This window comes from Chelonia mydas, chromosome 4, assembly GCF_015237465.2.
Source record: "Chelonia mydas isolate rCheMyd1 chromosome 4, rCheMyd1.pri.v2, whole genome shotgun sequence".
NCBI classification, from domain to species: domain Eukaryota; kingdom Metazoa; phylum Chordata; order Testudines; family Cheloniidae; genus Chelonia; species Chelonia mydas.
The window spans coordinates 136,502,310-136,516,846 of record NC_057852.1 but is presented as its reverse complement, the minus strand read 5'-3'; the positions used below and the strand labels follow the sequence as shown (position 1 = coordinate 136,516,846).

The 14,537-nt window shown below is 52.7% G+C and overlaps 1 protein-coding gene across 1 annotated transcript in view; it reads right to left on the bottom strand.

Annotated features, from left to right (window-relative positions):
- Positions 1–1,988: 1,988 nt before the first annotated feature.
- Positions 1,989–14,537, bottom strand: part of FBXO41 (F-box protein 41) — a 54,674-nt gene continuing 42,125 nt past the window's right edge. The window contains exons 9-13 of the mRNA XM_007054865.3: positions 13,475–13,570; positions 11,816–11,934; positions 11,198–11,356; positions 9,686–9,801; positions 1,989–8,286 (exon numbers count right to left, since the gene is read on the bottom strand). Of these exons, the coding sequence (XP_007054927.2) occupies positions 8,224–8,286; positions 9,686–9,801; positions 11,198–11,356; positions 11,816–11,934; positions 13,475–13,570 (553 nt within the window). The 3' untranslated portion in view covers positions 1,989–8,223. The remainder of the gene's footprint in view (positions 8,287–9,685; positions 9,802–11,197; positions 11,357–11,815; positions 11,935–13,474; positions 13,571–14,537) is intronic.

Below are 14,537 nucleotides of genomic sequence, written 5' to 3'. Positions count from 1 at the left end.
AGTCCAACCCCCTGCTCAAAGCAGGACCAATCCCCAATTCAATCATCCCAGCCAGGGCTTTGTCAAGCCTGACCTTAAAAACTTCTAAGGAAGGAGATTCTACCACCTCCCTAGGTAACGCATTCCAGTGTTTCACCACCCTCCTAGTGAAAAATTTTTTCCTAATATCCAACCTAAACCTCCCTCACTGCAACTTGAGACCATTACTCCTTGTCCTGTCATCTTCTACCACTGAGAATAGTCTAGAACCATCCTCTCTGGAACCACCTCTCAGGTAGTTGAAAGCAGCTATCAAATCCCCCCTCATTCTTCTCTTCCGCAGACTAAACAATCCCAGTTCCCTCAGCCTCTCCTCATAAGTCATGTGTTCCAGACCCCTAATCATTTTTGTTGCCCTTCGCTGGACTCTCTCCAATTTATCCACATCCTTCTTGTAGTGTGGGGCCCAAAACTGGACACAGTACTCCAGATGAGGCCTCACCAATGTCGAATAGAGGGGAACGATCACGTCCCTCGATCTGCTCGCTATGCCCCTACTTATACATCCCAAAATGCCATTGGCCTTCTTGGCAACAAGGGCACACTGCTGACTCATATCCAGCTTCTCGTCCACTGTCACCCCTAGGTCCTTTTCCGCAGAACTGCTGCCTAGCCATTCGGTCCACTTAGGTCAATTTCACTGTCATAGGATTTTAAACATCGTAAATGTCACGATTTCAGTTCTTTAAATTTGACATGTCACGGTGGCTAACCTGTAGGGGTTCCGACCCAAAAGGGAGCAGTGATGATGGTGGTGGTGGGTTTGCAAAGTTACTGTCCGGAGGTCATGGTATTGCCACCCGTATTTCTGCGCTGCCCTCAGAACTGGGCAGCCGGAGGGCGGCGGCTGCCCGCCAGAAGCCCAGCTCTGAAGGCAGCGCCCACGCCAGCAGCAGTGCAGAAGGATGGGTGGCCTGGTGTGGTATTGTGCCAGCCGCCTCTCCCCAGCCACCCAGCCCTGAAGGCAGGGCAGAAGTAAGGGTGGCAATGCTGCAACCCTCAAACAGCCTTGCAACACCCCCCTTCCCCTACCCCCAGCCACCTCCTTTTGGGTCAGGACCCCCAGTCTGAGAAATGCTGGTCTCCTCTGTGAAAGAGTGTAGGGTAAAAGTATACAAAAGACCAGATTTCATGGGCAAGACCAGATTTCATGGTCCGTGATGCATTTCTCTCTCACACACACACACACACACACACACACACACACACACACACACACACACACACACACACACACACACACAGAGTGTATGTGCCCTCTCCCACTGACAGCCCTGGCTATACCGGTGCGTCTGTCAGTATCACTTCTGTCGCTCAGCGCTGTTTGTGTCACACCCCTGAGCGACATGAGTTATAGTGACAGAAGTAGCAGGTTAGACGTGACCTTAGCTATTAACCTCGCCTACCCACTGTCAGGGAGTTGCTTTAAATCAGTGGATTGCACTGTACTCCCCGACCTTCCATTGCTCAAGTTGCAGGTGTAGGGTGTGGAGGAGACACAGCGCCGGGTGGAGCTGTTTTTAGCCAAGTCCGAGATGGCCAGTCTAGACAGCTGCACAGGCTTGGCTGACTCAGCACTGAGACACCTGCTCTTCACCTTGGGAACTGGATGTGAATTTCAAATTCCCAGAAGCCAGAGACTTGATCGTAAGAACGGCCATGCTGGGTCAGACCCAGGGCCGGTGCAACCACTAGGCCAACTAGGCGGTTGCCTAGGGCGCCAAGTGGTTGGGGGCAGCCAAAAGCACGCTCCGGGGAGGCGGTGGAGCGGAGGTGAGCTGGGGCAGGGGGGCGCGGGGAGGGCCACCAGCAGCAAGTAACGGGGGATGGGGGGGGAGTGGCACACAGGGGAACTGCTCCCCGCCCCAGCTCACCCCTGCTTCGCCTCCTCCCCTGAGCACCGCCCCGCTCTGCTTCTCTCCCTCCCTTCCTTTGTCTGTTTTAAACCTGTTGCCTATTAATTTCATTTGGGGACCCCTAGTTTTTGTGTTGTGAGGCGTAAATAACACTTCCTTATTTACTTTCTCCACACCATTCATGATTTTATAGACCTCTGTCATATCCCCCCTTAGTCGTCTCTATTCTGAGATGAAAAGTCCCGGTCTTATTAACCTTTTTTCATATGGAAGCTGTTCCATACCTCTAATCACTTTTGTTGCCCTTCTCTGTACCTTTTCCAATTCCAGTAGATCTTTTCTGAGATGGGGCGACCACATCTACAGGAACTGAAAACCACGCTCCTTGCAGGTTCCCCCTGCTTCTCCACCTTTCATCCCAACTGTGTCCTCTCCATTGAGGGAGCAGGGTGGGCCACATGTTTAGGGAGAAAAACACAACAAGCTGGAGTAGCAGGAGACAACCGGTCTTGTATGTTTCCTGCCTTCCTGTAAGTGAAGCCTTGATGTAAGAAGCTGGGCCTTGCTATCTCTGAAATAGGCCTCACCCCTGTAAATAAGACCCCGCCCCTCATTACAAATGAACCGCAGGAATCCCAGACGAACACAAATCCTCCCTTGGAATATGCAGCCAGAAGGGACCCCCTGCAGCAGGATTGCTGACAGCTTAGGAATAATGTTGCACCACGTGGCTTGTGTCATGAGTGTCTGGGCCTCCATTCCCGGCCCTGCAAAGCCAAAGAGGCAAGGAAGGTGCCTGCCCCACAATCAAGGGTGGTTGTTTAGCATCATAGACAGAGCAGGTCTCCCCTGCCCTCACTGGGCGTCTTTCCCACGTTCCTCAGAGTCTGTGGCACCAGCCAGCAGGCTGGGGGCAAAGTGCCCCATCTTCTCCCAGTCACAGGAGGGGAGGATTTTGCAGCTGGGGCTTGGTACAGTGGCTGCTCCGGGAAATGATGGTGGGTGAAAAGCCCTGACTGACCATAAACAACTAGTAGCAGGAATCAAGAGCGTTCACACAAAGGGGTCTGGCTGGCCTGGAACCCAATCCAATAACTAGACCCCTGCGCACTGCAGGTGGGGAGGGCAGCGCCCAGTTATTCTTCCCTAGCGGCGTGTCTAACCCCGAGCGCCCGGAGTCGGTCTGGAGAGTCACAGCCCCCAATGCTCCTCTTCCCTTGTTGCTCAATCCAGCAACTATGTACCACTCTCCACCCCCGCCACTCCCACACGTGGGCTTGTCTACCCAAGCTCGGGTGTGAATTCGGTCGGTTTGCATCAGCCCACAAGATCTGGGTTGGACAGTGAAAGTTCCACCGTACACAAGTCAAGGGTTTCCTGGCCCTTTCAAGCTGCACACGTATCCTGTGGAGCAACGGGCCCGAGATCTGGACTTTCCCAGAAAAGTCCCTTCAGCCACAAGGGACTTTACAGTGCCAGGCCCAATGTGGTGCCCACATCTTTACAATCCAGCAGCCCTTAGTCCTTGTAGTCAATGGGGCTTTGACCTGAGGAAGGACTGCAGGGTAGAGGCTCAGACACGCAAGTGCAAGTTGATGGGGAAGTGCACTTCCGGGACAAGAAATAGCCAACACTAAAGACATAGAGCTGATTTACTAGTGGCTGATAATCGCACCGTACAGAGAACAGTTCCACATTACCCATCACTGTCTCAGCGTGCAGGAGTCTGCAAATCCCTTCTGCACGGCGGGGGCACGGTAGCTGCCGCACGGACGTGTCATTACGCCTGCTTAGTGCCAGGAGGCACAATTGCCAAGGAACGGGACAGGCGAGGAGCCCCTTGACTGTCTCGCCATCGAGTCAGCAGATGGGCGAGCAACAGGGTATTTGAAATGGGGAAAAACTAATCAGTGAATGTGACCATTGACTTTACCAACCCTGCCAGGGAAGACCAGGCACATCCCAGGACTTCTCTACACCTTATGTAGTTAGCATGCCCTTAAACACACAGATTGCCATGTCAGTCCACAACGCTGCTCTGTTTAGCCCAATACCCTGCTTCTGACATTGATTAAACCTACACTTAACACGTCCGAGGAGGCGGGGACTTCCCAGCCCTTGGCCTCCCCCAAACACCCCGCCCACTTGAGCAATACCACCCTAGGGCAGGGGGGAAGTGGATTTCTTACAGACCCCAGCGGGGGAGTCAGCTTATTTCCCAACGTAGCCTTTGTTTGTGAAGATCCCCAGAGTGGAGCCATTCAAAGCACTCAGCGCTGCAGAGTGCCTGGCGAAGGGCATGCCATGATGTGTTTAGCAAATGATCCTGTAAACCATGGGAAAAAGAGAGAGATGAAGAAAAATGCCTTCCCAGGCGAGGAAGTGACTACGGTTAAACCTGGAGTTGCTTTGCCCCTCTGAGAATCAGGCCACTGACGCAGCTGCCTAAAGCCGTGAGTAAAACTAAGTTTGTGTGTAAGTCTTTGCGAGATCAGGGCCTAACTCTGGATTTAGTAGCCTAGACCTTAGGTATCCAATTTTTGGCCTAAATGTTCAGAGCCAAGGAACAACTTGTCAGTGCTGACGGGAATCTCTCTTGTTTTCCCTGCCCTTGCAAATTCATTTCAGCAGTTCACATCCAAACTGCAATGGGATCTCTTTGCAGGTTTGGGGCACTCAGCTTCGGGGTTCCAAACTAGGCCCCCTTCTAACAATGGAACGGCAGAATCATGTCCTGCCGTGTCCCATTCTCTGACTCTTTCTCTGCCTCTGCAGCAGTGAGTCCCTCAGGCTAACTACACAAGCCGTAAGAAAAAGTGCTCTCTCTTTGAAGTATTTGTCCCATGCAACTCAGCAGATGATCAGTAATGATCCTTAGCTACTGGCTAGAGTGCTTTTCGACTTCAAAGCACTGCAGACATTACTGTAACTGATCAGAAGTTATATAAATGGGGTGGCTTACATTTCATTTTCTATGCCCAAAAGACTGGTTCGTTTGGGGGTGCGTGCGTGTGCACATGTAGTTTTTGATTAAAGGATTTCCACAGAACACGAAGGCACAAGTCCGAAGAAGGACTTGAGCCCATGACCCGTTCGTTTTCTAGGTGGGGGAAGATGGCACAGCGAAGTAACAAATTCAAACTACAATGCACGGCCATGATTCACAAAAGCCAAGTGAGGGGCGGAAGGGATGTGTGTCACACACAGACGAACCACACGCCACTGCACCGGGATCCACAAGCAGAAAATACGATAAAAAAAAGCCTGACTTTTCAAAACCAGTAAATAACATTTTCAAAGAATTTTCGGCTCCCCTCCTCCCCCAACTCCATCCAAACCAGGAAAGAAATTTGCCACAGAACATACCTAACTCTCCCGATGTCAGATGGGCAGGCTTCCCATGTGCTATTGGAAACAGCTTGAATAGTATTGGAGACAGAAAAATTGAGCTAGCAGCAAGAATCTTCAGTCTTCAGACGTGACTCTCAGACAGGATAGTCTTTAAGCATAGTGTATAAACATGCTGAGTATATAATTTTTCTTTAAAGTCTTCTTTGTTTTGTTTACAGAAATAAATACTTACTTTGCTTCTTTTAAGGTCATTCCCTAGTCTCTGCACAATGTCAGAAGGTGACATCTCAGTTTACAGGACTTGTAGCCACTAATCTGACTTGTGTTAAAAGGTAGCAAAATGTGGCTTTTCGGAGGCTGTGTTGTTCTCCTTTCCCCTGTATTGTGGCTTCTCTCTTTTTGCTGGTTGTGGCATCCTTTCCCCCCCTCTGCCTGTGGATTTGCTTAAAAGTCCTCGCTCATTTCCCCATATTCCTTCCCATGCAGAGAGGGCAGTGACAGAACTCCAGACTTCAACAATATGGCCAATTGTTATTTTTCAAGAGGTCCAAGGTGACTACAAATCCCAGCATGCAAAGGTTCCAACTGGATGCCGCTAAGAGGCAGGATGGCACACTGCATGCTGGGACTGGTAATCTCCTCTTGTTGCCTCTCTGGCTCCATTTTATGCACATTAAGCGCAGCTCCCATACGCCTGGAAAGCTACCATCAGCTTGCGAAGTTTGGGTGTCCCTGATCTAGAGTTGTGTGTTACAAAAGCAAACCCTAACTAACCCACCCTGCTTTTAGAGGAGACAAATTAAATCCAGCAGTGGGCTCGAGCCCCCTAACGGCTGGATCTGGATTTCAAACACCCTTAGTTAATGGGCGCTTCGATTGGGGAGTTCGGTTCAGCCCGTTACGAAGGGAGAGCCTGTTTGCAAAATTCAGAGCCGGATCTGGTTTTGGATTTCGAAAGCCTGCCCCTGAAGCGCAGGGGGTTTGTGTTGGAGTTACCAGGGGCGAGGTGGTTTGGATTGGTCTTGGATTAACTGCTAGATTCCTCCCTCCCCACACAATTTTCTTCAGATTTGGGAACTTCTGAGACTGGCGCTCTCATGGCACATCAGTGTGTAGGAGGCTGTCCTGGATCCCACCCACTGCAGGAGGGCCAGCTTGTCCTGCTGGCTCAGAAGGCCTCCGACCATCTCTTCATTCCTACGAAGGGGAACCAGAGAAGGTGCCACGCCTATTGGTCGCTTGACGAAGGGCGGATGGAGGAGGAAGGTGTTTGGAACCGCCACCGCACCCCCGTCATCCTGAGAGAGACCCAACTTCGGCCAAGTCCCACACCGGGTGGCTGATGGCTTCTTGATACAGGCAGCCCAGAGCGGACGATGAGCGCCACCTCCACCATCCAGGTCAGCTAGTTTCTCTGCCTCCGGAAGGCAGGACAGGGGAAGAGCACTGTGGGCACGGCATGGTGCTTTCACCACTGGCTAGCACACCGTCTCTCTCTGGGGCAAGGAAGCAGGCTTCTCGATCACGGCTCAAGCGTTGACTGCAGTTGAGGGGGGGCTGTTGCATCACCCCGGTGATGGCAGCGCTCCTATAGGCATCACCCAGTGGCATGGAAACCTGCTGGCTGCTTCTCTCTGGAAGTGGAGGGTAAAGAGACATAGACCCTCAAGAAGCCATTTCCTTTGGAGGGAACGAGTTCTCCTGTCCGGTAATAAGATCAACTTTTGCAAAAAGAACAGGTTTGGTACAAACAGTGCCCATGTGTAATGAATACATCAAGGGCTGCCATCGCTGATCAAGGCAGGGGCTTTGTCACCGACAGAACTGTAGATCTTTGGAGATCAGAATTTCAGCCAATGGATCTTGCTTAAAGCTGGTTGGGGAGAGATGTGCCATGGCAGAAGTCTGTCTGTATTCCGAGCAGCAACGTTGACTCTTCTCCTAGGCGCTAGTCCATCTCTGTGCCAACAGCGGGCAATTTACGCCAGAACGAGCTGCCTTGCGGAAGATGGACGCCTCGCCCTGGGAACGAGCCAGGGAATGCTTGTGAGTGCTTGTGAGGACACATGATTCCCCTGATGCCACGTGATTCCCCTGATGAGATGGTTTATTGCCTTTGCAGGAAGGGAATTTGGCTTCCTTACTGGGTGAAGAGGAGACGAGGCTGGATTGGTGTCCTTGGCGGAGGAGTTAGCTCCATGTCGCCAGCTAGCTTCCCAAGGCGCCCCAAGGGTCACGAGCAAGAGGAGCTTTGTATTTTGTGGCTGCGGTGATTGTGCTGTTGTGGCTGCTGGCTTGAGGGAGGCACTTACCCACATTGGGTAAATTAAAAAAAAAGAGTGTAAAATGTACAGTAATGCTGGGCCTTGGTTCGCCTGGCGGCGTTGCCCCCGCCCCCCTAAAATGGAGCTCGGATGGGAGTTGGGATTCAGTCGAGCCACACATCAAGAAAGGCTGTGCAGGGAGCTCCGACTTCCCCAGCGCTGTTTACCGATCTCGACGGCGTGACCGTCAACGTGTGGCCGGCGCGGGGCCTGGCTGCACCTCAGTCTTAGACTCATCCACTCAGGTGGCAAGGAGGGGGAAGTGTGCTTGGTTGGGTCACGTGCCACGTCACTGAGATCCCCAGCTCCCGCTAAACGAAAGCGAGGCTCAAAGAAAGAAATGTCCCCAACACAAAGCTCCTTGGCAACAGGGTGTCCGGCCTAGTTCCTCAGGCAGAAAGAGAGCAGCCGGGCCCTTTCTGGCAGGTCGAGAAGCTACCTTTGTAGCACCGTCACGTCCGCGATATGTTACATACCCTGCCCCACCGAGGGAACGGGTCACTTCCAGTCACTAAAGGCTGCACGAGTTGTGTGCGTTGGCTGGCTCTTCTGTGGCTCCGGGTTTCAAACAAAGGGCGGACGGTGGGTTTGGTTTCACTGTCTCTGTTGCTCAGGTGGACGGAGGAGGACACGCGTCGTCGTTCCCTGCAGGACTAACAGCCTCCTTCCACCTTAATGTGTAAAATCTTTGAGAAGCCGGGTCTTTTCCTCAGGGCCTGGAAGAGAAGGGCAGGGAGGGTTAAATGCATGGACAGCAGAGCGTATGCATGCATTTGGCTAATACTAACGCAGAGCCAATTAATTGTATGGTGCTGTTCACCTGTAGCTCTCAAAGCACTACAAAGGAAGGGGAAATTCAGAGCAGGGGTAACTCCACTCACACCAATGCAGCTGACACCAGCTCAGAATTTGGCCCCATGGACTTTACTATGTAAGAAATATATTTTCAATGGAAAGAGAATTAACTTAGACCCAATTTTCCCTCTGCAGCATGAAGGAACCTCATCCTTCCCCCAACCTCTTCCATTGCACTGGGCTCCAGGCCCTGGGTGGCACTGATAAGGACTGGACCCAAGTTGTAGCATCTCCGTTGACTTCCCCGGAGGAATGTTCAGTGTGACCGTTTGGAATTGTTACTCTTTGGTATTTGCCTCTGCAGCTCATTAGCACTAGGATGTAAATATTCAGATTCCCCAAGGAGAAACAGAGAATGAAAAGAAGAACCTAGAGAGAGAAAGACAAAAAGAAAACTCCCCCGAGAACACAGTGCGGGAGCCCACCTCTTTCACGGCAGGGTATGAATAATTCCCCTTGATTTACACAGCTGAACTAGACCCCTGCGGTACCAGAGCTGAAAGGCGAAACACCTGCACCTCCAAATAAATCCTACCAGGGGAAGAGCCTACCAAGCATTGGTGGCTTGCACAGGAATGACCCTCAAGCCCTGCACTGCAATCAAATCATCTTCCCAAAGATCAGTCAGAGCCGGGGGCTGAAAGATGGAAGGAAATCCTGGTTTGCCCTCCTCACCAACCCTTGTGTTGGATCTCATCTCGGGGCAAGCACAAAGCCCGGGGAAGAAGCCCAGCCCAGCAGAACATTACCTGCCCCATACATGCAATAAGCCATGTGCGCCCCCAAGAACTGGCCCACAGGGACTCGCTTCTATGTTCTGCACGCTCAGATCCACAAGCACAGCTCCCTTGCACAAACAAGGGCAGAGGAAAGAACGGGGCTCGTCTATTACACATTTCTTAACCCTGTTGCTAATAAGGCCTTAGATCACTGCTGCTAAAATCACTCTGGAAGTAAACAGCGCTTCCCCTTATGCTCCTAAGGCAGAGCAGAGGGGGTAGAAATGCCTCCTGAGTATCGCCCTGTGCAGGAGTCTGCCCAACTGACAGCTGTCAGAAGGGCTCTCTGCTGGCCGTGTGCCCAGGCCCTGGTGCGCTGTGGCCAGCGAGTTGGGGCCATTCTGTGCTTTCCACTGCTGGGCGGGGGCCTTGGGAATTGGAGCAGCCCTCAGGCCTTGGTCAATGTCCTCAGTCTATTTACTTGGCGGAGCACAGGAATCTGTGCTCAGAGCCACCCAGGGACCAGCCTGGCTCCCTTTACCTGGAGTTTGTTCACCATCTCCTCAAACATCTTCCGGGCTTCGGGGCTGTTCGGCTCCTTGAAGTAGTCCACAATGCCCACCTGCACCACAATGGACTTAAGGTTCCGGCAGACACCTGGGGCGACAGAGAGACAGCCAGGGTGTGTGACGTGTGGGGAGCAGTGCCCGGGTGCCGCACGGATCCCAGCGAGCAGGCTGTGATGGTCAGTAGGGCCACAGGGACTTCTGGAGCACCGGCCCTATTCACAGTCAGTGGCACTCGTGCTCTGTCACAAGGGGGACCGAGCCTTTTAAGAAGGAATGGCCCAGCCCATCTGTACCTCATTAACAGCCTCTGGATGGGGCCCGATAGGGGGCTGCTGGCTCTATACAGAGCCAGAGAGGAATGGGAAGAAGCTGTGGCAGGGTGACGCTGCAGGCGAGTTGGGGACTTTTCAAGTCCAGGGAGGGCTGGGAGTGGCTTGGCAAAAGCAGGGAAGAACCAGGTTGAAGCAGGAAGGTTGGGATCCTCTCCCGAGAGAATCCCAGAGCAAAACACTCCTGTTGGGAAGGCTGGGGACGGGTTGAGGGGAGACGAGGCTCCCTTTCTGGGAGAAGCCCCAGCACTGAGTATTGTTGTGAATTATATATAAAGATATTAGACCCAGGAGGGGAATGTTTTAAAGATTCTGCACTGGTGGAGTTTATGTAAGAACCTCTGGAGAGGGTAAACTGAGGCAGGGCACCTGCTGAGCAACCGCGGGCCGTGAGGGGGTGGTCACGGTGTTACCTGCCTCAGGAGCGTTTGAAAACCCCACACTTGAGACAGAAAAGGCCCTCTATTGACCTGTCCTGTCCCCCTAGGTATTTATCCCAGGCCTGATCCTGCCCCTTAGAAGGTTTTCTTCTGCTGTCCACTCCAGTTTGCAATGACTCCAAAAATGGTGCACCCACCATGTCTCCAGCAGACTTTTATGCCTTTCATCGTTGGGAAGCGTTTCTGGATATTTCACCTACAATTTCATAGAATCATAGAATATCAGGGTTGGAAGGGAGCTCAGGAGGTCATCTAGTCCAACCTCCTGCTCAAAGCAGGACCAATCCCCAATTAATCCTCATCCGAGGACTCCTGGCGAAACCACCTCAACCATACTCCCCACCCTGCTGAGCTGGCCAAGGCTGGAAGTGATACACCCCACCTGCTTAGCACTGCTGGGGATCTGTAGCAATGAAGATCTCCAGGCCTCATGCATGTGCAGAGGACCAGATTGTGACCTCCATTACACAAGGGTAAATCTGGTGTCACTCCATGGACATCAGTAAAATGACTTCAGATTTCTACTGGTGTAAACGGAAGCAGAATCTGGCCCGTAGCCTAGGACACCAGCAAGGGGCTGTGACTGTCCACAGTGACTATTTAAACAGGATGTGTTGTGTTGTTTTGCCCGTTAGCTGCTCCGATGACAGTCCTGCGGGGGGGCTGTGGCTGGGAGTTAAAGCGAGGCTCCGTGGTGCCGGCAGTCGCTACTCACTGTTGAAGTGCAGCAGGGCTTTGGGGGTGACAGGCGTGGAGGTCAGCACCAGCATCTCCAGGCCCTTCAGGCCCTCCCGACACACCTCCGCCGCCACCTCCTGGTTAATTTCCGTCACGTGGTCGAGTTCCAGCACCTGCAGCCGCATGCAATTCCGGGCTGGCGAGATGAAGAACACAGGGTCAGCGGGGTCAGCGCTCCCGGGAGTCGCAGCGCTCAGCGGGGAGAAGCAGCCTGGGGGGGGGTCTGGCCTGAAGCTGCCTGAACATTTTGTGGTTGGGAACACGAAGGATCTGATGGGAAGGGAGGCGGGGCCTGTGTGTTGGCACATGGGGACCAAAGGCGGGACTTGTGTGGAGAGGAGGCGGGACCTATGTAACACTCTCTCTCAAGACTCGGTCCACATGTTTGAGACTCGCCCCGCCCCCGAGCTAAATGCCGCCAGTGGAAATTTTGTGGTGCCCCAGGGGAATATCAGAGAACTCCCCCAATACGGACACATCTCCCGACATACATATCAGCATTCCCAGCACAGGGCCGCACCCAGCGGAACACGTCCTGCGCCCATATCCCGTTCTACCTCCACTTCGCAGCATGAGTGGGTCGATTTGCATTTACCTAAAGAAGCCAGTCCCTGAATTCCACAGCCCGCGCCACCGACACCCAGCGCTCTTAAATGCGGCCAGCATCGGCCGATCATCTGAAGGCAGCGGTTGCTGAAACGTGTCGGCTGCTGGCTGCAGAGGAAAGGGGAGGAAATGAGGAATTGATCAATTATCCCAGTTACTGTAATGTCACTGAAACACAGTCCTCCGGCACTGGGAAGAGAACTCATGACCTTCTGCTTCAAAATTCAGGCTGCTACCTTTAGAGCTAAGGAAGTAATACTGGTCACAGTCTGTAGCAATAGGTCTTATACCCTGTGTGTGTTTGTCACACTAGAAGGCAATACACGCTCACAGGGTCTGGTGTTCCTGCCAGCAGAGGTCCTGGGTACTTCAGTGACCCATTTCTAAAGGTCTTGTCCACCTGCCCAGCCACTGAAAGAAGTCATTTCCACGTCTTGATCTGGGTGTGCCCAGCGGCGTATTAACGCCTAGGCCGACAAATTTGCAGGGGCAGCAAATTTATAATAGCAGCCAGATCCTGCTTCCCCTGGTGCCGGTTCGTCCCCTCCGCCCCCAGCCCCGCCCCAACTCCACCCCTTCCCCGCCCCCTCCCTGCCCCTATTGGTCCCGTTCCCCAAATCCCCGCCCCAGCCCCGCCTCCTCTCCTGAGCGTGCTGCGTTTCCCCCCTTTCCCGCCTCCTTCGCGAAGCTGTTTCGTGCACAGGCACTGTCAGGGAGCGGGGAGAAGGAGGACCCGGCGGCGCGCTCAGGGGAGGAGGCAGAGTCGGAGCAGAGGTGAGCTGGGGGGGGGGGGGGGACAATTATTTCTGGACCTAGGGGTGGCAAAATCATTAATCCGCCACTGGGTGTGCCATAAGTCAGGTAGAGTTAGGGTACGTAATGGTATTGCCTAACATCTACTATGGCAAAAGAAAGGGAAGATTCTCAGCTGCACGGAAGAGAGGAGGTGAATAACCTGACCTAATTTCTACCTCCCCTGAACTGTGCTGTTATCTAAGTCATGCACCTATTAGCACTTCGAGATTTTTTTCTGTACTCTGCAGAGTGGGGAGACCTCCAGAATCTTAATGCCAGAAGATCACGGACTTTAAAAGTGAGAGAAATTACAGTCATCTATTAAACAGTGAGACTCAACACCCTTCTCTAAACACACGAGCCCGTCGGGGCTGCTATTACATAAGCGGCGAAGAGCTCTGGCAGTGGTCTGATGTTCAGGATTGGCCGTGCCCTTCATCGCGGATGCATCAGGGTCCTTTGCAACATTTGCATCGCTGTTAGATGCAGCTGCAGATTCCTAAGATGCTTTAGCCTTTATATCTAGAGACGGTGCTGAGCTCCCCATCCCAACATCCTCTGAGTTCGGGTCCGGGATTTTGGTTCAGCCCAGAGGGCCCAGCGACGACTTTTGGATCTGGAACCCAACTTCTTCCAAGTCCAGGGGCGGAGCGGGGATGGGAAGAGGTGGGGGTGGGGCCTTGGGGGAAGGGGTGGAGTGGGGGCGAGGCCTGGGGTTGAGCGGGAGTTGAGCACTCCTGGGGAAAATTAGAAGCCGGCTTGGGGGTCCATGGAAAATTTTAAATCAAAATGGGGGTCCTCAGGTTGCTAAAGTTTGAGAACCGCTGAGCGGGTGATTCGGGGCTACTCTTACCAAGGGTGCAGTGGCGCCACCTGTAGTGAGATGATGTCCCTGCAGCCTGCTCCCAGTGCCCAGATGACTTCATGCCCCACAGGGTCTGTACAACTCCTGGAACAAGACAGAGAGCCTGCTTTAATATTCCCCAGCAGAGACGCAGCCCAAGGGGTTCTTTGAAATCTTACGGTGCCAAAGGGTGGAATTGCCTAACGTAGCGTCGGCTAATCTCCGTAGCCCTTGCATCAGGGAGGGGTTTGTGTCTGGAAATCCAGGCCTGGAGAACAGCAGAGGATTATTATTAATGCTCCATATTCTTTCTGGAAAAAAACAACCACCATCACCTCTTATTCTTCAGGCCATTTGCAGGAACCAAGTTCTTATCTTTTAATGGGACAAGATGGGGACGGAGGGGGGACCATCAGGGTGACCAAAGTAAGTTCCAGCGCCCCTTCTCTAGCTCACCTGTCCCTTGGGAGCCCATGGGGGACTGTCTGTATTCAGGTAGGCAGAGTTCCCCTGACTCATCAGGCTGCTCAGAAACTCCCCTCAGCTTGAGCTGGTGAAAATGGCCAGAGACAAAGACCCTGAATAGATCAGTTCCTTTCCAACTGCCTGCATCTCTCTCTGAGACAGTCTTCCCCCTGCGACTCCTTTTACAATTGCCTGCTTTTGCCACCTTCACTTTGTCCTGCGTAGGGAGTTTCCACTGCCCAACTCCCCCACCTGCCGATCAACTTGCCTGAAATGGTCTCTCAACTCAGGCATCCTCTTTAGCATAACTACTGTGTGCTCAGAATACCACTGACAACTCTCCATTGTCAGCCCTGTACCACTGCCCACTGGCTTTTCAGCCCAATATGGAGGTAAAAAGGCAACAGAGAAGATAATTAGCTCCCACATTCAGAACGAAGTTGGCAGTTTGGTAAAGATGCATAGAGAGTTCATAATCTCACATAGAATTAATAAATTATACAGATTCCCCAAATCCCCATGCAATCCTTGGCTCTCTGAGCCTACCAGCAAGGGTGTTAATTAGTCCTAATGGGTTGGGTCTCTCTAGAGCATACTCTAGGGTGAC